We start from the raw sequence: 27,397 nt of genomic DNA, 5'->3' as shown, positions 1-27,397 counted from the left end.
CTTTTTTTCTTCCCCCTGTCTTTTCTTTGTTCATTCTGCATCCCCTCCTCCTCGGTGACGACCTCGCCGCTTGCTCCCCAGAGTGCCACTTTTCAGACACGCACTCTACCGCGCTTGTCGCAAAGATTTTCCGGCAAACACATTATGACCGGTATTTCATCTTGGGGGACTGCACAATTTAGCAGTATGCGTATACATGGGATTCTATGGGAGAGTAACGGGAGTTGTAAAAAAACGTATTGTAACCGGTTCTGCACTTTAAGCAGTTACATTATAAGTGGTCTACACTGTCCATATATCGCTTCTGAGAGATTGAGCATATAGGCTGTGTTTACCAATTAGAAATCGGCCTAGCAGTGCATGCTCTCAGTTCTCTGATGTGAATGCTATGAACAGCTCCACGTACAAAATTGTCAAGCTTCATCACCACATCAAAGAAGAAGGCCGCAAGGTGCATTTTCAGGGAATACTTCGTCATTGTGGTATCAGTGGCAATGATTCCACCAACAATGTGGCTCTCACATCGCATCAAGAACAGAAAACTATTCCAATTCCTCTGCACCCTCCCCATTGCTCGTCAGCTCACAATTCCCTTGACTACTCTATAGTGCCACTGCCACATACACTTTGATGCGTCTATTGATTATTTCCTTCTGCCCCTCCCTCCTTTTTCATCTTTCTACTTCCTATTCCATTCCCCCAGCATAGTAGAGCAGCCAACCGAGCATATGTCTGGTGGACCTTATTGCTTTCTTGCATTTTCTTCCTTGCGTCATGACTGATAAAAGCACTGGACGAATTTACTCTACCTCACTCTCAAGTAATGCCCTTGTAATGTGCTTGAGTACTAGTATGAAAATATATAAACGGATAAATCAGTAGTATAGTGTGCCTAAGAGCATTCTTATTAATTCATTATTTTTTACAATTTGAAAAGCTTCACCACTTGGCGAATTTCAAACTTCTTTGTAGAGAAACATGTGAAAGATCTCTGGCTGTCACTACCATAGCACTTAGTAACAGTTAGTATAACTGCCAATTTTTGCCCCTAAGCCAAAGCGTGGGCAGCAATGGAGAGTTCAAGCGTAGCTCTGGCAAACTCCTCAAAAGATATTCCAAATGTAGATGTGCGCAACAATTAGACGTGCTGCACTATGCAAGGATGCCTGCTGATTGATAGGAACATTGCCTCTGCTACTACAAGAAGTCCAACAATGCCGGTGTCATCAAGAGTTAGGATAGCAGTGCACGAGGTCAAAAATCGAGAAACTGCCAACACCGCGAAAAACTAGCCTAGCATGTAGCCCACTTGTGTGTATGTGGGAATTTTTTATCGGTGTTACATTCCCTCTGCCTGGACATGTGACTATAATAAAGCGGTTATTACAAACTTACTGGAATCGGGCTTATGTATTTAAACGTAAACATTTTGACAGCAATCTGTCTGGCTGGGTAGAAAAGTTTAGAAAATTGAAATTGCTCCAGCCACAGTTCAAAAAGAGCCCGACGTTTCAAGACCGACTCGGTCCCTTCCTCAGGGGGTGACTGTCTTGGTCATGGAAGTGTCGTCGCGTCGTGTTCTCTCACCACGGCTCCGGCTTTCCCTTTCCACCACGTTTCGGAGACCGTGAACGTACACCGAAGGCATTGTTCCCAGCGAGCGGTTCACGTTGGCAGGCGTATGCTGAATGTGCCAAGACTCGAGCAATAGCCTCTTTCCCAAATTCCGTTCTGTTTCAATAACAGAAGCGCCGTCTAAGTCAATTTTATGGTCGTGCTTCTCGCAGTGCTCCGCCAGAGCGCTACGTTGCACTTCCATCTTCCTGACGTCGTTCTTGTGTTGGCGCATTCTTTCCGGGAAACACTTGCTCTCGCCTATGTAGCAGGCTGGACACCCAGAACACGACACTTTGTAGACAACGCCCGGGTGTAGCTTCCTCGGAGGTCGGTCTTTCGGCCGCGGTAGCAAGCGAGCGAGCGTCGAAACAGGTTTATGGATTACCGTGACCCCGGCTTTTCCTAGGATTCTCGAGAGCTGTTCACTTATGCCCGGCACATATGGAATGGCGACGCGGTTGTTCGGCGTCTTCGTTTCTCTCGTGTGCGGTGGTGTGGCCAGGGCGGAAAGGGGGTCGGGCGGTGTGTCGCTTGCAGGTGTCTTTCCGCGGTGCGGTGGTTGTTGTCTCGACAAACGGCGTGACGCCCGGCGGATGAACGCTTCTGTGTAGCCATTCCTTGGTAGCTCGGCGACAATCCTCTTTTCTTCTTTCTTCCTCTCACCTTCCGACGTGCAGATTACTCGTGCACGTGAGAGGAGTGCCGAAACCACTGAAGCTTTGTGGGCAGTTGGATGACAGGACGAAAAATGCAAATACTTGCCGGTGTGAGTTGGCTTTCTATACACCGAAAAGGTCATGCGCTCGCCCTGTCGTCTGACTAAAACATCGAGAAACGGAAGCGCCCCGTCTCGCTCTCGTTCCACCGTTCCACTCCGGGCGCTGTCCAAGTATCTCCACCGGACTCTCGCGCCGCTCGTGGGGCAAACACCAACCCACATACGCGACGCCAGCCACTTCTTGGAGCGCATGAGAGATGTGATCGTGAGCAGCGATGAGTGCTTCGTCTCGTTCGACGTCGTATCCCTGTTCACCAGTGTGCCCGTAGCACTAGCGGTATCTAGCGCACGAGCAGCGTTGAACCAAGACGAGCTCTTGGATGAAAGAACCTGCCTGGGCGTCGACGAACTGTGTCGCCTACTGGAATACTGCCTCAAGGGGACGTATTTCAGCGTCAACGGGAGCTTCTACAGACAAGCCAGCGGGACCGCGATGGGAGCGGCGATCTCCGTTACGGCTGCGAACCTCACAATGGAACACATAGAAGAGACGGCACTGGGCTCCTTTATTGACAGGCCGAAAGTATTTGTGAGGTACGTGGATGACTGTTTTTGCATAATAAAGAAGGCAGCAGTAGACAGCTTCCTCGAACATCTAAACTCCATCGACCAAGCGATACAGTTCACGGTGGAACGAGAGCGAGACGGGGCGCTTCCGTTTCTCAATGTTTTAGTCAGACGACAGGGCGAGCGCATGACCTTTTCGGTGTATAGAAAGCCAACTCACACCGGCAGGTATTTGCATTTTTCGTCCTGTCATTCAACTGCCCACAAAGCTTCAGTGGTTTCGGCACTCCTCTCACGTGCACGAGTAATCTGCACGTCGGAAGGTGAGAGGAAGAAAGAAGAAAAGAGGATTGTCGCCGAGCTACGAAGGAATGGCTACACAGAAGCGTTCATCCGCCGGGCGTCACGCCGTTTGTCGAGACGACAACCACCGCACCGCGGAAAGACACCTGCAAGCGACACACCGCCCGACCCCCTTTCCGCCCTGGCCACACCACCGCACACGAGAGAAACGAAGACGCCGAACAACCGCGTCGCCATTCCATATGTGCCGGGCATAAGTGAACAGCTCTGGAGAATCCTAGGAAAAGCCGGGGTCACGGTAATCCATAAACCTGTTTCGACGCTCGCTCGCTTGCTACCGCGGCTGAAAGACCGACCTCCGAGGGAGCTACACCCGGGCGTTGTCTACAAAGTGTCGTGTTCTGGGTGTCCAGCCTGCTACATAGGCGAGAGCAAGTGTTTCCCGGAAAGAATGCGCCAACACAAGAACTACGTCAGGAAGATGGAAGTGCAACGTAGCGCTCTGGCGGAGCACTGCGAGAAGCACGACCATAAAATTGACTTAGACGGCGCTTCTGTTATTGAAACAGAACGGAATTTGGGAAAGAGGCTATTGCTCGAGTCTTGGCACATTCAGCATACGCCTGCCAACGTGAACCGCTCGCTGGGAACAATGCCTTCGGTGTACGTTCACGGTCTCCGAAACGTGGTGGAAAGGGAAAGCCGGAGCCGTGGTGAGAGAACACGACGCGACGACACTTCCATGACCAAGACAGTCACCCCCTGAGGAAGGGACCGAGTCGGTCTTGAAACGTCGGGCTCTTTTTGAACTGTGGCTGGAGCAATTTCAATTTTCTAAAGGGCTTATGTATTGACGATACTATGATCAAATCTGACTGTCAAACATGCTCATTAAATTTCATATTTGTGTCTTGCACAGTCTCATCGGCAGAGGTACCTACTACTCAAACACTGTAATTTTTGTACTTACAGAGCTTTAATTAGCAGTATTATTCTAAGGACCTTCTATTTAAAATGTATATTTCAGTCTTTTTTTTACTGCTTACCTCGTGTCGTGTAGGACTGATGTTTTTATCATTTTTTCATTTGTTATTTTTTGTTTCATTAATTTTGATAATATTCATAATTAATCTACTGCTTGGAAAGACCAATTTTTCCTCTATAATTTGATATCCTACGCTTCAGAATCATTTAATTTCTGCAGCAGGAAAAAATATTTCCTGGACTACTGATAAATGACCAATTTTTTTTTTCTGCAGTCACAGAAGTGTTAAAAGTGAAAGGAAGCATCATCATAAGCATCATCATCATCAGCCTGATTATGCCCTTTGCAAGGTAAAGGCCTCTTCCATGATCCATTAATGAACCTGGTCTTGTGCTTTCCGTTGCCATGTTACACCTGCCAACGTTTTAATCTCGTTGGCCCACCTAACTTTCTGTCTCCCCTTCATGCGTTTGCAGTTTCTTGGAAACCAGTCGGTTGCCCTAATGACCAGCAGTTATCCTGCCAACATGCTATGTGCCCGGCCCATGTCCATTTCTTCATCTTGAATTCAACTATGATATCCTGAACCCCCGTTTGTTCCCCATCCCACTCCGCTCTCTTCTTGTCTCTTAAGGTTACACCTATCATTTTCCTTTCCATCGCTCGCTGCGTCATCCTCAATTTAAGGTGAACCCTCTTTGTAAGCCTCCAGGTTTCAGCTCCGTAGGTAAGTACCGGCAAAATGCACCTGTTAAAAAAATAATAAAAACAAGAGGTCTGGAGTGCGGCCTCACTGGCGACCAGCTGCCGGTAATGTGCTTCCTGACCAAAGCAGGATTGGCAATGCTGGTGCAGTACCTAGCCACAACATCCCATGCTTACAGCAATTAACACTTGGCCCTCAGTCCCCAGTGGCTGCGAAGCAACTGTACAAGGCGGCGGTCAGACCTGCGACGCAGTTGAGGGTGCTAGCAATCACTGGGTTTAGACAGGCCGCAATTGGAATCTGAACTTGGCTACCTTTAACGCTAGAACGCCATATAGTGAGGGTAGTCTGGCTGTGCTACTTAAGGAATTAGAGGGTGTTAAATGGGATGTAATAGGGCTCACCGAAGTTAGAAGGACATGTGAGACTTATACAAGAACGGACACGTCCTATGCTACCGTAAATTAGTTTACAGAAAAGAACTAGGGGTGGGGTTTCTTATACACAAAACTATCGCTGGCAACGTCGAGGAATACTATAGCATCACTGAGAGAGTGGCACATATCATAATTAAGTTTAACAAAAGGTACAAGATGAAGGTGGTAGAGGCCTATGCACCTACATCACGCCATGATGATCATTTGGTTGAACGCTTCTATGAAGACGTAGAGTCGGCCATTAATAAAATAAAGTCACAGTGTACTACCGTATTTACTCGCGTAATCCTCGCACTCGCATAATTCTCGCACCCCCCACATCGCCCAACAAAAGTTCTTTTTTTCCTCAAGTAATTATCGCACCCCCAAAAACTGCCACAATAATGTCGTCTGCTCGTTCCAACCACTGATGATGATAGTGCACGCCATCTCTTAAGCATCAAGCGTACTATTATTGCATGGATATTCAATCCAATTCAAGCCAAGCCAAAGTGGCTAGTGTGCGTTGCGGCGTGTTTTGTATGTTGTGTCGATAATCTTGTCACGTTATGGGGCGATACTGAAGCTCCTAGGCTGCTTTCTAGTTGCAAGTGATAGATCATGATGTAAGCAATGGCAACAGGGCCGCCGGTAGGCCTTTCGGAGCATACGAGTTTTGTGTTCGCTACTGGTGACGGCAGCTGAAAGCCAGCAAGACGCGTTGGGCCTGCCGTGTGCCAAAAACTGGGATTGATGGTAAACTTTATTTTTTTAGAAGGAAACTGCAAACGATTCTGTTAAATAGCCATCAGCCCAATACTAACGTACTACGCATACCTTTTGAGGGCTCCTGTTGAGCAACGAACGCTACTGCCCACCCGCAACGCCCACAAGCTTTGCGTGTGGTATTATAATTCTCGACTATTTGCTTGCACTTTTTGTGTCTCAAATCTTGCCTTGTGTTGAACGCGTGCTTTTATTGTTGAGGTAAATTTTAATTAGTACGTCTCAAAGCTTGCTGTTAATTGCTGGTGTGAGAATCCCGATTTGCGGCCACTTCGTTTTTTTTTTTTTTCCGGCTCTGTACGTTTTCGTGGAAAGTTTCCCCGCGTAATTCTCGCACACCCCAACTTTGCATTGGTTTTCCACAAAGGAAAGTGCGAGAATTATGCGAGTAAATACAGTATTCTCAAGGGCGACTTCAATGCCAAAGTAGACAAGAAACAGGCCGGAGACCACACAGTGGGGCAATATGGCATCGGCTCTAAAAACGCTAGAGGGGAGTTGGTAGTAGAGTTCACAGAATGTAATAATTTATGAATCTTAAATACCTTCTTCAGAAAACGGGCTAACTATAAGCGGACGCGCCGAAGTCCTAATATTGAAACTAAACATGAAACAGACTTCATCCTGTGTGCACACCCAGGCATTTTACAGGATGTAGAAGTAGTTTTCAAGACCCAATTCAGTGACCATAGGATGGTAAGAGCTCGTATTCACCTAGATTTAAAAAAGCAAAGACAAAAACTGATATGCAAAAAGCCAAATAATGAACTAGTGGTGGGAGGGAAAGTACAGGAATTCAGAGTTTCTCTTCAGAATAGATTCGAGAGACTAAATGAAGTAACCAACGTCAGCGATAACACAATGAACGGTAACCTTACTACTATCATCAAAGAGTGTGCAATGGAAGTCAAAGGTACAGTCACTAGACAAGGACACTGGCAAACTATCTCAAGAGACGAAAGATCTTATTAAGAGACGACAAACCATGAAAGCCTCAAATGCAACTGACAAAATAGAGCTAGTGGAGCTTTCAAAGTTAATCAATAGGCGTAAGGTAGCCGACATCATGGAGAGAATTGAGCAGGCTGTAAAAAGCGGCAGAAGCCTAAAAGCTGCGAAAGCAAACTTGTGCAAAGGCAAAAATCGGATCTACGCATCCAGGAACGAGAAAGGCAATGTCAGAAACAATATGAATAGGATAGTTGAGGAGGCAGAGGAGTTTTACGGACAGCTGCACAGAAGCCAAAACAACCAGGATGATACCGTGAAAAACAATAATGGTACAGAGGAATTCGACATCCTACCAGTAACGACAGGAGAAATAAGGAAAGCCCCACATGGAATGCAAAGAGGCAAAGCCGCTGGTGAGGATAAGGTAACAACGAACCTCCTGAAAGATGACGAAGAAATGGTGTTAGAAAAACTGGCCACCTCATACACGAAGTGTCTCTTGACGGGAAGGGTACCAGAATCTTGGAAAAATGCCAACATCATCTCAATTCATAAAAAAGAAGACGTCAAGGACTTGAAAATTACAGGCTGATAAGTTTACTGTCCATTCTCTACAATCTATCTACAAAAATAATAGCTAATAGAATTAAGGCGATGTTAGAGTTCAATCAACCAAAGGAGCAAGCAGGATTTTGTAGAAACTACTCCACAATAAACCTTATTCATACTATCAATAAGGTAATAGAAAAATGCACGGTATACAACCAACCACTTTACATAGGCTTCATAGATTTCAAGAAGGAGTTTGACTCAGTCGAGACATCAGCAGTAATGCAGGCACCACGGAATCGGGGCATCAAAGAACCCTAAATAAACATACTGGAAGAAATCTACAGTGAATCCACAGCCACTATAGTTCTCCATAGAGAAAGCGACATAATCGCAATAAAGAAAAGTGTAAGGCCAGGAGACACCATCTTTCCAATGCTATTCACCGTGTGTTTACACAAGGTTTTTAGGACCCTAGATTGGAAAGGCTTAGAGATAAATGTTAAAGGGGCCCTGAAACACTTTTTAAAGTAACCATGGAATGAATTCACTGGAAGAGCTTACTGCCTCACGAATCCAACACTGCAAAATTTTAAGAATCCGTCCATTGTGAGTGGAGTTACAAAGATTTGTTGCATGCTTCCATTGCATTCACTAGTCTCTCATCCCCACAAAAGCACTGGAAGCTAAGCAGGAAGGGATGGTAGGGGCAAAGAAAATGTCACATGCGTGTCGTGACCTTGAGCACTTTTTCTTTCTTTTTTTCCTTCTAATACGCGGCTTGTTTAGTGTGATCACGCACGCGCACGTAGACAAGTTGCGGCCTCCCATCGCGATCTCTGTAACGACCGAGCGCGCCATGTTGATAGATGACTTTCTACGAATAATTTTTGAGCCTATTCTGTCATTTGTCGAAAGAAGAGAAAGGAATTTTCAGCTGACTGATAACTTATTGTGAATTCCAGGCCACGTGCTGCACTATAATATTTGACTCGTGTGTTCTCGGGAGCCTCTACTACTGATCAACAGCGTTTTCTGAGCATGCTCAAAAAGTGACGCAGGACCCCTTCAATAGATAGTATATTAGTAGCCTATGATTCACAGCTCATGATTACTGAACTGGACACGGAAAGCAGAAAAGTAGGTCTGAAAATTAATATGCACAAAACTAAAGTAATGTGCAACAGTATCAACAGAAACAACACTTTGCTGGTGGAGAGATGCTGGAGGTTGTAAAGTAATATGTATACTTAGGACAGGTAGTAACCGCGGAGCCGAACCATGAGAGTGATATAACTGGAAGAATAAGGATGGGGCGAATCACGTTCGGCAATCATTTTAAAATCGTGTGTGGTAATCTGCCACTAACCCACATGAGGAAGGTATATACAGTAGACTCGCGATAATTCAAACTCTGATAATTTATATCTTCAATTAATTCAAACAAAATTCAATTTTTTGATTGGCCTTCACTTCTTTCAATGTATTTAAAAGCCTCTTCACATTCTAACTCCATCATTCGGTTAATCCATACTTTTTGCTGTTTCATACCAGAAAATATCTACTGATTTCCCACTGCTATTTAAAAACTTGCGTGCTTATTAACCCTAACAGCCTAAAAATTAAAAAGCAAGCGCCTTAGGTCTTCAAGAAAAAAGACTGCTAGTAAAAAACAAATGTTTAAACGAAGCACACAAATGGTAAACCGTGACGCTTCTCAACTGGTAAAGAGTTTTCTGCTGAAGGCACACATAGTAAAGAAGCAGTTGACAACTGAAGATTTTTTTAAAAGGTCTCATCAGCAGTAAATGGCCAATAAACTTGTGGCCCTTACACCCCTGGTTTCTGTTCATTGCATGCAGTTAGGGGTTAAAAACGCTTAAAAAATTTTAAAATCTGATAAAATCAATGCATAATCATAATGTATGGTGTCACCTCACCCACAGTCATATATCTGATGTCTGATAATTCAAACAAAATTCAGAGGTCACTTCGAGTTGGAATTAAAGAGAGTCTACTGTATCAGCTGCATCTTGAAAACAAGCACTGTGCTACTAATCTGCTTTCAGCCATTTACCGGAGGCACAAACAAATAAAAGAAGCTGCCTTTTGAATAATCATTACATACCAATTTTTTGTTGGCTTCATCCACTTTCTCTTGCATCCTTTCCACGTTCACCTTTCCAAGGCGCTTGGGATCTAAGCAGATGAGCTCTGGCTGCACCTGAAATGAATGGCATATTCAGCATGACAGATTTGATAGTGACCATAGTTTTCCAGAAATAACTAAAATATTGCAGTTAAGGAAAGATTTAGCATATTGACAGAACGAACATACCTTCTCTAGAAGAGCCTTCACTTCCATTTCTCTTCGTTGCTGCTTCGTCATGTATGGGTTGCTCTCAAGGGCATCAAAATTTGGCTCTCCAGAGCCTGAAAACAATCCAAAGAACAAACAGGATAAAAATTAAAGCGATGCGACTCACATCAACATATTTGCACAGCGCAAGACTAAAAGTAGTTACGGCATAACTACGGAAGAAGAAACAAGAACAGAAATAATGCTCTTCTTCTATAGTTACGCCGTAACTACTCGTAGTCTTGCACTGTGCAAATACAGTTGAACCTCGATATATCGAACGGCGCGGTGATAGCGAAAAGTTCGATATATCCAGAATTTGATATAAAAAAATCACGAAAAGAAATTTGTCAACAGCTTGCTGAAAACAACCAACGAACCGTCCAAGCGTGGTGCAGTAAATACTCACTTCAAGATTCAAACATAGTATTTATAGTGTTGGTTTAAAATATTGAAAAAGAGTAGCCTGCTTTTTGTTCGCCATGGCGTGTTTCACGACTGTGTCCTCAATATAGTCCAGGCGATCCATAAGTGATAGGCCGGTGCATTCAATCGCGCCGCAGTGGCGGCGCACAAGGGCCAAGGCAGCTACGACCTCAGCTGATGTCACGAGCGGGGACCATCAGTGCTTGCGGGATCCACCTCGGCAGAGTCTTCATTTGGCTGCTCAGCAGTAGCTTCGGCGACAATCTCCACATCCGTGAGCTCCGCCATTCGGAGTTAGGCCTGTCCCGCACCACAGCGCGCGACAGGCCTAACTCCGAACGCACGAAAACTGCGAGCACAACGACTGATGCCTGCCGATGCTACGAGGGAGGAGCTTGCAACAAGTGCGCAGTGTGCCGTTGACACCATAGAGACTGCAACGACTGCAAGCTGTAAGGCTGCGGCGTGAGTCCGGGTGTAAAGCGCACACATGGCGCGCCCATGCCGGCTCGCCTGACTGGTTTCCCTTTCCCGGCGGCAGCGCGGGCCGCGTCCGAGACAGTCGTCTGCGTCCTTTCCCTCCTATACTTTCCTCCTCAATATTTACCTCCCACTCCCCCTTTCCCCGCGCGAAGCCATGTCGGTGCCTTCGTATTGAAAGACAATAACAGCTCCGCCGCTTTTCTCTTCACTTTCCTCATTCAAGAACCTCTACCGCAAGGCTGCGGCGCGCGTACGCCGCTACGTTAAAGTGGCGCTTTCGGCGCCATCGATGTGTCCAGCATTCGTAAACGCCCGCCGCTCTACCGCTACTTTCGTTAGTTGTGGGAAAGCTCGTCGCCTGTTAATGGAGCGCGGGCGGTTTGGGGTGGCTGAGTTTGATATATCCATTATATGTCAAAATTTGTTCGAAATAAAAAATCAATAATGCATGCAATTTCCCGTGTGATATAGGAACCATTGGATATAGGCAATAATTCGATATATCCGTGTTCGATATATTGAGGTTTGACTGTATGTTGATTCCCAATCACCAACTAGCCCAAGCAACTGTCTTATCAAGTGACGCATATTGACGCAACGTAAATGGAGCCCAGGAACTTTACGCATAAAAGTGAAGATTATCAGCAATGTGCTTTAAGAAATTAGGGCAGAGAAAACACACCTGGAACAAGGATGCTGGTGAAGCCTCTCTGGTGTCCGATCCCAAGCACATCTTCATAAGGACAGAACTCCAATGAAGACACTGTGCCAGGGGCCTTGTGGCGCAGGTAGGGAGAACTGACTGTACTGCGGCAGCAGTCTTTATACACCTGAATACCATGGAGACAACAGTTCAGCTTAAACAAAAGTTCTCTCAATTGCTCCCAGCGTGAGCTTGCCACTTCAAAAAAATGGGCTGCTACGTGATGCCAGCAGGCAGAAAATGAGTGTCCCACACTCGCCGCAATGGCAACAGACGGCGCTGATAGACTCTCCCATGTTTAATGCACATATATACAGTCGACGACCGATTTTTTGGATGCCCAATTTTTCGGACATGCTTGATAATTTGGACATTTACCCGGCACCATGACATACCCTATAAATTCAATGTATTTCGCAGCTTGAAATTTCGGACACTTGAGGACAGGCTGTTCGATATTTCGGACTTTTCAAGCGTCAGTCGAGCCGACTGCCAGCATTTTTTCGTGCCGCCACCATCTTGTTCGTTTACTTTTTTTTCTACAGTAGCTCCGAACCAGTGTTGGCCGTGCGCGCCGTCGCTAGCTTTGCTAGGGTGGCTACCTCGAACTGCTGGATTGAGGCTATTTCCGCATCAGCGTCGCTGCCGAAAAAATGTTTCTTTCTTCTCTGCTGCGACCGTTGGATTGACAGGAATGCATTCGCCTGTGCATGTGCCATGTGTTCCGCGTGTGTTGCCTAGCTAACTGCGCTCATTCATAATGGATAAAGGATCATCGATGTCGTCGGCCTTGAGAGCTCCAATGAAACGAGGCAAGTATGTCACCATGTCGATGGCGAAAAAAGCTGCCATCGTCAAGCTTGTTGAAAGTGGCCGATCACGGGCAGACGTTGCGAAAGAGTTCCATATTTCCAAACAGACTCTTTCGGACTACATCAAGAGCAAGCGGAAGATTTTTGAGGCGGCGGAAAAGTCCACTGGATGTCGTCAGAAAAATGTCAGCCAAGGTATCTACCCTAAGCTCGAGGAGGCCCTACTCGTATGGCTGAAGTCGACAGTGGCCAGCAAGGTTCCCGTCTCCGGGGGCCTCCTCAAACAGAAAGCTGAGATGATGGCGCTTCAAATGAACATTGAAGGAGTTAAGGCCAGTAACGGCTGGCTCAGAAACTTCAAGAAGCGCTCTGACTTCAGCTTGAAGAAACTGTGAGGTTAAAGTGCAGCTGTTGACCTCAGCGTCGTTGCGAACTACCGCTCTGAAAAGCTGCAGTCCCTTTTACAGCAGTACTCGCCAGACGATATTTTCAACTGTGACGAGACCGGACTTTTTTTCAAGCTGAGTCCAGAAAAGACTCTTGCCTTTGCTGGCGACCCTTGTCATGGTGGCAAACACAGTAAGGAGCGAGTTACTGTACTGATCAGTAGCGATATGTCGGGCACAAAAAAACTGCCGATGCTCGTCATCGGCAAGTCGAAAGCTCCGAGGTGCTTTAAAAGTGTAAAGTCCCTGCCTGTTTCGTACGAGACCAACAAAAAGGCCTGGGTAACGCAGATTTTCGAAAGCTATGTGAGAAGACTAGATCACGAATTCGATCTAGAACGCCACAAAATTGTGTTGTTTTTCGACAACTGCAATGCGCACGGACACATAAACAACTTGAAGGCTGTGAGCGTCGAGTTCTTGCCACCGAACACGACAAGTGTCCTACAACCGATGGACCAGGGTGTCATACGCACTCTCAAAGTGAACTATCGGTAACGCTTGCTTTTGCATGCGGTGGTGTGCCTCGACAGCAGAAAAGCGTATTCGGTCGAATTGCTTGGGGCACTTAGCATGCTCGCCGATGCGTGGAAGTGGATGACATCGACAACGCTGCGCAACTGTTTCCACCAAGCGGGATTTGTGTTGAATGGCGAGTCGACCGCCTTGGACGAGGACAGTGTCGTCGACCAAGTGCCCCAAAGCGAGCAGCTTATCAACAACCTTTGCACTGCGGCTGTTGAGATTGCATCAGATGTCTTGTTTTCCGAGTTTGCGTGAGTGGACAGCGAGTTAGAACTTTGCGCTGGCCTCACGGATGAGGAAATCATTCGCCAAGTGCTTGCGGAGTCTGAGAGCGACAACGACGATGACAACTTACCTGCAATAACACAGCCGATGCAAGCTGAGCTGATGCAAGCGATCGCAACTCTTTCGTCAGTTTACAGTGACAAGACAACTATAGCCGAAATGCGGGCGGACGTGCTCGCACGAAAGCGAAGCATGCTCCACAAGAAGATAAATCACTTTTTTCTCCCTCGGGTTTAATAGTAAGCAATAAAGTGAGCATTTTGGGGGCACATTTGCTTTTTCGGACAGCCCGATTTTTCGGACATTTTTGCAGTCCCTTGAGGGTCCGAAAAATCGGTTGTCGACTGTAACCTACAAAGTGGACGGGAGATAGCAGTTGTAGTAGTTCAGTTGGTAGAGCATTGGACGCAATTTTCGGAGGTTGCAGGTTCGGTCCCTGCCCACGGCACGTTATCTTTTCATCCACTTTTTTTTTTTCACATCTACATTACTGTTAATAACATCCCTATACTTTCCTTGGCATAATTGTCTGTCAGTTCTCATTAATTAACGAAGAAAAAAATCCCTTAATTTTCCCCTTCTAAAAATCCCTTAAATTTACCCTTTTTTCTTTTTGTTTAAAGAAAGAGTTATGTTAAGGAGGTTGTCAACAAAAGCAAATTACGGAGTTGAGCATCTAAAATCTACCAACAGCTGATCAGTAACACTATATGAAATTTCATGGCTAGGGAGTTAAAGTAAAAGAGAGGGCAAAAAATATACACTAGATCTTTTGTCTCTCGGTATACATAGCTTGAATACATAGCCTGGGGATAGGGTACGGGGCCTAGTGGTCAAGGCACTCACTTTCATAACGGTAGAAACCCAGGTTCAAACTTGGACTAACCAATTTTTTTTTCTGACTATGCCCCCTAGATCCGCTACAACAGTGCCTTCACACTTTTGTCCCACGTAAATCTGACCACTCCTGTTATCAAACCAGTGGCCTCATTCTACGCAGCACAGCCTCTTGACTATCAAGCGAGTGAGTAAGGTTGTCCACAAATGTACTAATGCTGCTGCGAGAAGCCCCTATTGTTTCTCGCCCAACTTGCACTGCTGCCAGGCTGCTCTGAAGGTGGTGCTGGCTGTTTAAAGCAGGAATGCTTTTCTTTTCTTTGAAGGAAATAAAAATTTATGGGCTTGTTTTTTTTTCGTTAGACACAATATTAATGAGAACTAACAAACAATGATGCCAAGGAAAGTATAATGGGTGTTCTTAGTAGTAATCGTGATGTAAATGTGAAGAAAGAAAAGTGGACGAAGAGATTTGCCGCTAGCAAAGACCGAACCTGGGACTGTCCGATGCTCTACCAACTCAGCTGGAGCAACGGTCAGCGCTCTGTCCACTTTATGGGGTATACAGTAGAACCTTGTTAATTCAAAGTCACTGGGGCCATGAGAAAGCTTCGAATTAGGCTGGTTTTAGAATTAACAGAACATACAAAAAGTGGGATGCAAGGAACTTAGAGACCTATTCAAAGTAATCGGTGCTCCTCGTTTGCTGTGCCGGCTAGCTTGCGGCTCCAAAGGCTATGTTTTCCAGCAATACCTGGTCTTTTTTGCCGCGAACATAGAGCAATGATGGGCCTCACTGCTCCCACCGGAAAAAAACAAAAAAACGCGGTTGTGATTGAAATGTGCGCCTGCAGAAAACAAGACATCTTCACTGCAACACAGTAGTGACACGTGGGCAACATGTTGCCTGCTTCTCGCTGCGTAAGCGCGTCATGATGCGACCATTCGCACATTCTTTTTATTATATTTAAGAATTTAATAATGGCCAGTATGACGAAGCTCAAGATGTGTTCTGGCCGGAAAAAATTATCTTTGAAACTTTCTAACTTAATTTTCGATGTAGGTGTTTCTGGCGAGAACTCCGCCAGCAGTGCAAAGACGCAAACGATTTCCGCTAAACTGTCCTTTATTAATTTCTTTACCATCCCAGAAAGAATGGGTAAACCATGTCCCGCTGACTGTGCGAGAAATGTGCAATAAGCTGCCAGCGTGTCACCACTGTTTTGCAGTGAAGCATAGCTCCTTTTCCGCAGGCGCACGTTTCAATTGACCACGAGACCCTTTTTTTTTTTTTTTTTTCGCTGGAAGTAGCGAGACTGAGGCGCTCCACCTCTCATTCATTAGTACCGATACTTTTTATTGCCTTGTGGTAATTAATGCTATCGTTTCCACAAATTTGCGGCGAAATCGGGATCTAGAACTGGCACATGGCACCCAAAGTTTTCGAATTGACCGGATTGGTTAATTACATTGCGAAACTTGCGTTGCGAAAAACGGGACAGCAGAAATCCTTCAAATTAAGCAAAATTTCGAAATAACAGAGTTCGAATCAACGAGATTTTACTGTAAATACACATTTAAACCTGGAAGTGTTAGTCAGTGGTGCTAGTAGCCATTATTGATCGATATGTGGGGTTTAACGTGTGGAAAACTTTTTTTGACTGTAGACGTCACGTAGCACATGATTTTATACACAAGCTGGCAGCTGATGAATAATCTCTTGCATAATACCTGAAGGCATCAAGTCTGCCAGAATGAGACCCTCGCAATGAATAAAGAAAACAAATAGATATTTGAGAAATTGATTTTTTTTTCTGTAAGACATAATATGAGAACGAACAGACAATGATGCCAGAGATCTCTGCCGGCAGCAAGTTGTCTTTTGTACACTTTTCTTTCTTCACATTTACATTACAACTAATAACATCCCCTATACTTTCCTTGGCATCACTGTCAATTAGTTTTCATTACCACAGTTTTTTTTTTCCTTGAAAAGACACGCTCTTCACGGTCTCGTGATTACTTAACAGTGTGGGAGTCTCATACTGTTAAGAGGCAGTGTTAATGAGACAGTGTTACACACTCTCTCATTTTTTTACCACGCGCAGAACCCCGATATTAAAACTGCGCTTTCAATGTCACCAAAGCTTGAGCACATATGACCTGAGGCTCTCTTCTGACGGTCGGGAGCCAGTTTAAGATTTTTGGCAGACATATCGAAGTGACACTACACTGGTTGAAATTAATGACACTGGCATTATTTACATGATACTTTAGAGCAATTACAATCAAATTTTGGTATTACCATACACAAAGATACAAATTGTGATAAAAAAGTGACAAAGTAACAAAGTCAGTAGACAAATTCAGGCATGGACAAGCAAAAAGTGTGAATTAACCGACTTTACAATATATATGAAATGTAGTGGGCACAACAAAAATTTTTAATTTGTTTGAATTAACCAAAACTTTAAATTATCAAGAGTCATTGATTGATATGTGGGGTTTAACGTCAAAGGTCACTGCAATAGAAAAATTGGAATTCTTATGGTACAAATACAATGATCATAATTTTGTTCACAACACAAATTTATAATATATAATTAACGGACTACATGAGCCTGTAAAACAAGTGTACCTCTACATAGCTGCCAAGTGATAAGGCAACCATTTCTTTTTGACTGAAAGTTACATGGCCTGGACCAGCTTGAAGTTTGTAGGCTTGCAGTGTCTTGAACGTCCTGACATCCCAGATCTTCAATGTCCTATCAGCAGCAACGGTTGCAAGGTACCTAATATGACATAATTGATTAAAATTAGTATCAGCAGCAACAGTTGCAAGGTACTTATGTGACATAATTGAAATTAGTATTGTCAGCTAAGATTTGTTAAATTACCTAAAATGCAAATACTTAAAAGTTTGCATGACAACAGTACAGTAGAATCTCATTAATTCGAACACGCTTAATTCGAACTCACGATGAGGTCCTGTCAAAGCTATGTGTATTGCAATGGGCGAAAACGCCCGGTAATTCGACCGCACAAGCACTTACGTGCGACGGTTAATTCGAATATACCATGCACCGAAAATGCTCTCAGCACCCCGCCCAATCCAGCGGCGGCACCTGCGACACCTCAACGCTGTGCGCGAAGGAAATAAAAAGGAAAGAAAAGGCTAGGGTGGAATGTTTGCTCTCTCTCAAATGCCCATCTGTGACGCGCCCGTGTCACGCATCTCCCTTTTCCGTCCCTGCCACGTAAAGACCCTTCTCCTTCCAACGCCACGCACGAAAAAAGAGAGAGGAACAAAAAAAAATAATAAAGCTGTCCCTGGGTTGAATAAATATGTGGTTGAAGGAAAGAAAAAAGGCACTATCTTCTGCAGCCCTTGCCCCTTGCGAGAGCACGGCTTTGCGCCTTGAGGGGGGGGGGGGGGGGTCTCTCACGCGCTAGTGCCACGCTTCTCCCTTTCTTGTCCCTGCCACGTAACTCTTCTTCTTTTAACAACGCAGGTAAAAAGAGCAAAAAAAAAAAGAAAAAAGCTGCCTTGGAGTGTTGGTTTTCTCTCACATGCTGATCTGCTTCTCTCCGAGTGGAGACGCTCCTCCTTTCTCATCATATGCTGGCCATGCTGCGGCTGCATAGCGGAGAGGCTCCGCTGCTACGCAGTCATTGTAGTCTTTAGAAAGCGTCGGCACTGGACATTGCCGCGCGCAACTTTTCTTGCCAGGAGAATGCTGAAGTCGAAGTAGAAATGCTTTGCAAGCTGCGTGCGAAATTGATTGACTCGCTGCAAGGCAAACGTGTACAGACGGGCATCATCGATTACTTCAATTAATAACAAATGTCCTGTGATTTGTGAATAAATGTAAGTCTTCTGAAACTTGCCCGTCGTGTGTTAGCTCAATGCATGGAGAGCCCTCCGTTTATTTAGCTTTGATTAATTTGAACTTCTTTTAATTCGAACGAATTTTCGGGCCCCTTAGAGTTCGAATTATCGAGATTCGATTGTAATGGTTTCACTCCGAGAAGATTACTTGAGTAAGTTATGCTGGGTTTTATGACACAAAAATTGGAGGACTCTTAAGCTTCGCCTCTAAGAGTTGAATGTGATAGCGATATTCTGTCCCTAGTGCATACTTCAACTTAGTGCATAAAATTTTTTCGAACTTGCTATGCACCCACTATGTGGCCTTAAGAGAAGAGGCGCAGTAACGTGTGTGCCTTTTGAAGTGGATTACGAGCTTTCAACCATGAAGTCATTATAAAAATCAAGCTCTGATGCCTGATGGCAATGTACGCTTGTACCACACATAATTACTGTAATATTTCATGTTGTTACTTCACTGTTATTTTCACTGTGTCCCTAAGCAGATACGTGGCTACGTGGTAGAACACCAGCTTGCCACGCAAACAACCCGGGTTTGATCCCCACTCGGACCCAGAGTTTTTTTATTAATAATTTTATTTGAGCTTCTCAATTTTTTGGTCCCGCACAAGATGAAGATTTTTCACTCACAACCAACGATGCTGACACTGACACCGGAATTTCGGTGAAATGAACTCTTTAAGGAGACCGACAACTGTCCAGGACATGAAATGAGATGAGATGATTGCACAGATGGAAAGAGATTGCCCCTCATAGTGAATCAAGCCAACCCTATTTTGCTCGTGAGAAGTGAAATTATAATTGTATTTTTTCGTTGAAAATCACACAAAACAGCTTGTGGCGCCACCCGGTGACAGAAACTTCAATTATCCGAGCTGACCTGTCACGTGACCGTAAACTAGTGCACGCGGTCAACAATTTTCCTATTAGAATTGAAATATTGTGTGCTTCTTTATAGTAGAAGATATTACTCAATAAAAATGTCCTCATAGGTCTGCGTTAGTAGTGGGCAATAAAGTGGCGGTGCCTTCGCATGACATAATGATCCTGTGCTCATCGCACGTCTTGAGAAACTTTTCTATACGTGCTCATGAAACCGTGCACGCAATTTCAAGGTGGCTAAGATTTTGGAGTGACGTGTTTTTGTTATCTACACTTTGTCTTAGAAGTGACGGGCAGTGACGTTTTCGATGACTTGACTTGGTTCGTGTGTCGAGAAAGTAACGACGATGGGACAAGCCATGAACGACACAGGCGCATCAACCTTGGGCGCAGGTGCATGCAACGCGGTAAAAATAAAAGGTAGCTGTATAAAGCCATATCGTCTCATTGTAACACAATGTTATTTTCAAAAATAGTTTTAAATCTCAGAATAAACGTGGTTAAGCATAGTTACAGAAACTCCTGCGAAAGCAGATCAATGACAGCATGCACAAGTTGCCAGAAGGGCTATTGGCATTGCAATCAATTCTCAGTGTTACTGTACAAAAAGGCATGTCCGTGTTGAGAGCCTTTCAAATAGAAAAATACTGCTTATGAAATAACTACGTGCTTTTGGGAGTGACTACTGCAGTTACGAACTGCAAATGGTAAGCATACGGTCGTGCCGGAAAAAGCGTAGTCGCAAAAAAACAGTTGTCGGTCCCTTTAATGCTATCGTGTTAAATGCACCTGTAATTGTGATGCCTCAGCCACGAGGTAACTTTAGTAAAAAGGAAAAAAAAAAAAAGAATCATACCCCTGTGAGACGGCAAACCTAATGCCATTAAGAACAAATGACATTAAGCAGACATAATGTCATTTTACCTGCATGCTGTCACACTACAACACTAAATGTCACTTTGAAACGAGGACTGTGATGTTAGCCCTCCTGAGTTGTGGATTTTTAAAGAAGTAAAAATATACTAAAAATTGCATGTAATCTGCGTGTATCCACAAAAATAATTTTTATAGGTAAAAGATGCTCCTAGAATATAAACGCGGTCGTTTTACACAACTTGTCACAACACGAAGTTTCCCGTCTTCAACCACCTCACGACCCCGTGACATCTGGTGGAGGTGCTGGGTACATGGCTTGACGGGGGCGTCCGGTACATGAACGAAGCAGCACCTCCACCAGATGTCACGGGGTCGTGACGTGACCGAAGACAGGAAACTTCGTGTTGGGATTTAACTGTTTATTTGGGCGAACCTGTGCCCGGTAAAGGAAAAGTTTAATTACAGCAGCAGTCTTGCACAGATAGCAGTCTCGGACTGATGGCGGCGAACGCAGCGTCGGCCTTCGATCAACAACTCACAAGCGGAAGGACCTTTCAGGTCGCCTCGCACGATGGAGCCTGAAACTTCAAGAATATGACATTACTGTCATTTACAAGTCCGGCAAAAAACACTCCGACGCTGACTGTCTCTCTCGTGCGCCTGTCGACCTACCGCTACCCGACGACCCGGATGACGACTACTTCTTGGGAACGATAACTACCGACGATTTCGCCGAACGACAGCGGGCCGACCCGGAACTTAAGGCCCTAATAGAATACCTCGAAGGCAGGACCGCCGAAGTCCCGAAGGTATTCAAGCGCGCACTTGCGTCGTTCTTTCTACGAAACGGTCTTCTACAAAAGAAAAACTTTTCACCGCTTCGAGCTAAGTACCTCCTTGTGGTGCCTTTAGCACTGCGACCAGAACTCCTGCAGGCCCTGCACGACGATCCGATGGCAGAGCACCTCGGTGTTTCCCGCACGCTCGCGAGGATACAAGAAAGGTACTACTGGCCACGTCTTACCACCGATGTCACTCGTTATGTGAGGACATGCCGGGACTGTCAGCGACGCAAGACACCGCCGACAAGGCCAGCGGGACTTCTGCAGCCAATTGATCCACCTTGCCGACCTTTCCAGCAGATTGGTATGGACCTACTGGGGCCGTTCCCGACGTCGGCTTTCGGAAACAAGTGGATCATGGTAGCTACCGACTACCTCACCCGCTACGCCGAGACAAAAGCCCTGCCAAAAGGCAGTGCATCCGAGGTAGCCAAGTTCTTCGTCGAAAATATCGTCCTACGTCATGGCGCCCCGGAGGTCCTTATCACCGACAGAGGAACGGCATTCACTGCCGACTTAACTCAAGCGATCTTGGCATACAGCCAAACAAACCACCGCCGGACGACAGCGTACCACCCACAGACCAACGGCCTCACCGAGCGGCTTAACAAGACGATCGCCGACATGCTGTCAATGTACGTCGATGTCGAACACAAGAAGTGGGACGCCATTCTTCCGTATGTGACCTTCGCATACAACACGGCGGTGCAGGAGACGACGCAGATATCTCCATACAAATTCGTCTACGGAAGGAGCCCGGCAACGACGCTCGATGCCATGTTACCCAACGTCACCGACGAAGAAAACCTCAATGTGAGCGAGTACCTTCGACGCGCCGAAGAAGCCCGACAACTTGCGCGTCTCCGTATCAAGAATCAACAGACGACCGACAGCCACCGTTACAATCTTCGACGACGCTTCGTGGAATACCAGCCCGGTGAACGTGTTTGGGTGTGGACGCCGATACGCCGACGTGGACTAAGTGAAAAGCTTCTGCGACGGTACTTCGGACCGTACAAGGTGGTTCGACGTCTCGGCCCACTTGATTACAAGGTTGTCCCCGACGGCATCACGAACTCTCAACGACGCCGATCGCGACCTGAAGTCGTCCATGTCGCGCGCCTCAAGCCGTTTCATGCAAGTTAACAAACTGAAACAGTGTTTTTTGTATTATTGTTGTATTGTAATTTATTCATTGTACTTTCTTGCATTGTTATTGTACCTTCATCTTTAGTTAAAGCATCGGGACGATGCCTTTTTTTTTCAGAGGGGGGCAATGCCACGTTCCATTTCCCAAGTTTTTGTTATCGTTCCGAAACACCACAAGATTCTCGGCGCAAACCGCGCCTGCAAGTTTCGAGAAGGTTCCGGACTGTAGTAGATCATTTCGATAAGATCACGCCCACTGTGCGAACGGTACAGATTGTTCTGGAACCTACGCCACCGCCAGCGATAACGCTAGAACATTCGACGGCAAGGGTATAAATGCCGACGCGCTTCGCCGCTTGTGAGTTGTTGATCGAAGGCCGACGCTGCGTTCGCCGCCATCAGTCTGAGACTGCTATCTGTGCAAGACTGCTGCTGTAATTAGACTTTCCCTTTACCGGGCACAGGTTCGCCCAAATAAACAGGTAAATCCCAACACGAAGTTTCCTGTCTTCGGCCACGTCACGACCTCATGACAATATGATGCTACTGAATTATTAACATTTTTGTGTGGCTCTCTGATTTGTTTTTGAGTCAAAGTTTATAATTGACCAGATTACTCACAGGCCACGCTGGTCCACAGCAAGGTCTCGAACAGGTGCCTTAGCACAAAGCATAGTCACAGCTGGTTCCCTCATGTTAGGAGACCACATCTTTACAACACCTGCAGTAGGAGAAATGAGCATTTTTTATGATGGTGTAAGTGTGCAATCTATGCGTCAACACTCTTGGTGTCAAGTCACCAGTGAGGCCACTTCGTGCGCACTCTCTGGCCACGTGGTAGCCTTTGGCCACCATTTTCTCTCAAGCTGTCTTTCATGGAGCACACTAGGAGAACAAAAGCTAGGACTAAATTGCAATGGCAATGTAGGAGCACGCTTTTTTGCTCGTTTTGGAGCAAGACTGTCCAATAAGGGAATCTGAGTGGATTCAAAGCAACACTCACTCCATGGAATAGAAAGAGGTGCTCCACGAAAATTGACGGAGTGGAATGAAACACTACATGATGGCGTTAAATGTTGCTATGCATAAACTAATTCATTCTTCCCATAACATTATTAAAGAACTTAAGTTCGCTCATGAACTTTAGTGGTATGGACAAGTGGAGCTTTTGTTTATTCCTACTGTAGTGGACATAAGGGAAAGCACATAACACAGTGTGCTTTACTTAATCGAAGAGGAATTACGATTCTAGTTGGCTCTGAAATGAATACGAATCGCAGCTGTCATTGTACGGAGCTCTAAGGAGCTTGTGCACATAGTACTGTCACCGACAAACTGCAGCTCGTATGATGTGGTCACCTTTTCACTGAATGTCTGCTCTTCACGGCTTTTGTAGCGTTCATTTCGTGCTGGCGCAACTGGCATGCCTTGTATGACCTCTAGTCTTTACAGGGTTATTGTTATGTCCGGGGTTTACGTTGGTACAAGGACGTATGCGTGGGGCACGGTGGTCCAAAAAGCATACATAGTCTGGACAGGTAAAAATTTGTTTATTCCTACTTGAAGGTGGCAGCCGAACTGCCGTGAGAAACGAGTCGTGACTCGCTTGTAATGAGTGGGGGAGAGGTGAAGCACTCGACAACAATGTGCCTGCAGGTACGGGGAACCGCTAAGATGTTGGGGGTTCACTCGGGAACATACGTTCTTTTTGGAGTCCGGACACAACATCTCCTCCCTCCTGATTATTGCTTGGAAGCGGTCCGGGGGTCGCCGTGCGGGCGTGGACGCTCCGAGCGCGTTCAGTGAAGCCTCCGCTTGCTGCGTGTCACTGTCTTAGTGTTACAAGCTGATCGGCAGCACTGATTCAACTGGTGCGAGATGCCAGGCTAGTGTAACGATGCTTCTGTTGGGGTGCCTGCTTGAAAGAGAGCCTCCCTTGGCGAATTCCCTGAATGAAGTAGCTGATTAATGTGGCGGCGAGTGGCCTTTCAGCCTATGTCGACAAGCTATGACCGTGAACCTATGCATTTGAGTGCCGTCGCTTCAACCCAGTCGGGTTTTTTGTTGAACTGGCGTGCATATATGCATTGCCCAATTCCAAATCTCCTGTTATGCGGGAGCTTTCCTTCCCCCGATGGTGTTTTTGCGATGAGGGTTCTGCGACAATTGCTGTCAGCTGGGTTTCCATTCCATTTCTCGTCCAACCATCAGTCTTCCTGGCGTTTGCCTTGTGGTGCTTTGAACAGTTACGGTGAACTCCACCAATGACCGCTCCAAGAGGGGTGAACCAATTTAGTCATAAAAGGCTTGATCAGGAGCCATGTGTGACAAACAGGGGGGCTGTGGGTCTCATCGTTGTAGCAGATGTCAATGTTGGCGCAGCCCAGTAGTGGAAGGGAATGTTCAAACCACGTTCTCAGCTGCGTGTCATTTTGCAATGTTGGCGCAGCCCAGTAGTGGAAGGGAATGTTCAAACCACGTTCTCAGCTGCGTGTCATTTTGCAAGAGAGCTTGCGCGTCCTCGTTCCAAGTAGCTCGAAAAGTGTCCTCACTGATGAGCGTTCATGCTCCTCCGGAATCCACTTTCACTTTATGGGCTGCTGGCGTAGCATGATTTCCTTCCTTATTTTAGGTTTCGTGCCAATGTTCACAACGGTGTTCAAGTGATGGAGTGCCGATGATGTTAGTGCTGTTCTAGTTGTGTTATCTTGTGTTAGACACACTTGTGCGACCTTGTTGTTCCATTGAACTGAAGTCTTCGGTCGGAGCTGTTTGCACTTGGTAATGCATGCCTTTTCAATGTGTCCCCATTTTTGGCAAAAGCTGCACGTAGCTGTCTTGAATCTTCATACCTGGGGATCGCGCACGTCGTCGCACCACCAACAGCGTTGTGTTTTCCTTCTTCAACTAGCCGTAGTCGTAGACTGGCTTGACTTTTCAATGATGTGATGTACCGGTTCGACATTCCGTCGAACATCTCTCTGCTGGTGACCAGCGCTCATGGTCGCTGAGCGATGTCGTATGCCTGGGGAAGGTGAGACTCATCTCTGTGAACAGGTGTTGTAGGCCTTTGTTGCGCAGTTCACACACAAAACAGTCATGCAACATTATGTCCAAAGGGAGCATAGTGGTGTTAGCAGGTGCGGCAGTCGATCCTCTTTCTTGTGCAGCAGTTGAAGTTGTTGAGGTCGGTGTCCCAGAATTGCAGTCAGCAGCAAGCTTTTTGAGAGCTGCTACATAGTCACTCACTTTTTCGCCTTCAAGTTGGTCTTGCCGTTGGAAGCGGGCTCGGCTGTAGACCTCTGATGGCGTTGGATCATAGTGCCTCAGTAGTGCAGCTACGATGTTGCAGTTTACGGTTGCTGAAGTGCGTGTCTGAATCAGGGCACAGACTGTGTCGTATGTCTACTCCCTGCACAGCCTTAGCAGGTTGGCTCCCTTCTTTGCTGCATCAGTGATGTTAACCTCGAAGTAAAACTGGAGGCGTACAAACCATGATGACCATAATGAGCCGTTGAATCCGGGTAGCAGATTTTGGAGCCTGTGCATAGCCATGACTTGCAGCTTGTCAAAAGCATAGGCGAAAATCCACTGCCTCATCACCACTGTTATGTTTGGGTTGTCGTTGGCCTAAGGACGTATACGTGGGGTGCGATGGTCCAAAAAGCATAGACAGTCTGGACGGGCAAAAAAATTGTTTATTCCTACTCAGAGGTGGCAGTCGAACTACCGTGAGAAACAAGTCACGACTCGCTTGTGACGAGTGGGGGAGAGGGGGTACACTCGACAACCAGGCGCCTGCAGGTACGAGAAACCGCTTAGACATTGGGGGTTTGCTCGGGAACAAAGGTGCTTTTCGAAGTCGGGACACAACAGTTATAAATCAAACGAAGACGGTGCTGCTCGGTTGTGTTTTAGTGTTGTGCTTTTTTGCTTATTCAAAACTATTTTCAAATTTGCTCAGTATTTAAACCATCAAGCCTGTGACAGTAGCACCTAAAGAACATCAAAGCAAGATTACTTTAACATTGGTAGAAAATCACCAGAGTTGGCCTTTAAACAGCTAGTCAACAAACTCATGACCCAAAATTTCTAATGAAGAAATAACTGCGCACTTGTACAATGTGAACATGCTGTCGCAAGAACTTTGAGAATAAGTGCTGTAATAAGGAAGTTGGCGGAAGCAGCCAGCTTGTCGGCCAAGACGTTCTCTTGTATCTCACAGCGCCCTGGCACCCAGCAGACAACGACATGCTGTTTTAAAGTGCACAGTGTGCACAGAAGCGAGTAAAGTGACACCAGCACGGGGTTCTTGCGTTTTTTAGGGGTTTTTAGAGCTTTAACCACTCTTAGAGAATCTGTGTGTACTACCGCCTTTTTGTGTACTACCTCAAGGTGAACGTAGACAAAAAACACCCCTCTCATTTCATAATCAATAATCGGTCTTATTCTGCCCTGTTCCACAGCCGCCCTTCAATGAGGCAGCCCTACTCACTTCGTGTGAAAGGGCTCGCTGAGGAAACAGATGTGCCACTTCTGGAACACTGTTTGATGGCTCCTGCTGCATATCTACCGCCGTGGCAGTGGCAGCTTATAGACTGTGATGTCTCTTTTGTTGAAGTCACAAAGCACGCACCACTTGCACACATACATACTTTCTAGAACTACAACATAAATACATATGCCCTGAGTTCTTTATCGATGCCTCAAAGTCCAACACTTTTTTGTCATATGCAGCGGTGGGCCGATCCTTTTCCGAGGCCGGCGTTCTTAATCCTGATGCAAGCATTTTCACAGGAGAAGCTTATGCAATACTGGCTGTCGTAAAACACATCAAAGAAAAGATGTGTAACATCTCTATAAGTGGAGTGACCACTCCTTCAATTCCACATACAGGCTTTCCACAGGGCTAGTGCGGAAAGCACCCGTAGAAAGACGAATGCCCAAATGGTGCACGGGGTCCAGCATCTTCAAGGCACTTTGAGTCGCAGACTGATAAACAACGGCCCCATAATCTAAGCGGGTGCAAATGAGGCTTTTATACAAATTCATGAGGCATTGCCTGTAACTACCCCACGTAGAATATGACAACACTTTTAGTTAGAACATTCATGGCTTTTACACATTTTGTTTTTAAATACTTGATGTGCGGTACAAAGGCCAACTTGTTCAAGATTAACCCTAAGAATTTATGCTCCGCATTAACAGACTAACAGACAGACGTTGACTGTTCAGTTCAGTGTCAGATTCTGAGTGCATGCCTCACTTTCGGGAGAACAAGACAC

The 27,397-nt window shown here is 45.8% G+C and overlaps 1 protein-coding gene across 2 annotated transcripts in view; it reads right to left on the bottom strand.

Moving 5' to 3' along the window:
• The window catches only part of LOC119161300 (WD repeat-containing protein 46), a 54,158-nt gene that overhangs the window by 9,802 nt on the left and 16,959 nt on the right, over positions 1-27,397 (bottom strand). For both annotated transcript variants that reach the window (XM_037413698.2, XM_037413697.2), the window contains exons 7-11: positions 22,734-22,833; positions 17,113-17,266; positions 11,549-11,696; positions 9,937-10,031; positions 9,727-9,822 (exon numbers count right to left, since the gene is read on the bottom strand). In XM_037413698.2, coding sequence (XP_037269595.1) covers positions 9,727-9,822; positions 9,937-10,031; positions 11,549-11,696; positions 17,113-17,266; positions 22,734-22,833 — 593 coding nt within the window. The remainder of the gene's footprint in view (positions 1-9,726; positions 9,823-9,936; positions 10,032-11,548; positions 11,697-17,112; positions 17,267-22,733; positions 22,834-27,397) is intronic.

This window comes from Rhipicephalus microplus, chromosome X, assembly GCF_043290135.1.
Source record: "Rhipicephalus microplus isolate Deutch F79 chromosome X, USDA_Rmic, whole genome shotgun sequence".
Taxonomy (NCBI): domain Eukaryota; kingdom Metazoa; phylum Arthropoda; class Arachnida; order Ixodida; family Ixodidae; genus Rhipicephalus; species Rhipicephalus microplus.
The sequence above is the reverse complement of the archived record's forward strand: the minus strand, read 5'-3'. Positions and strand labels throughout refer to the sequence as shown.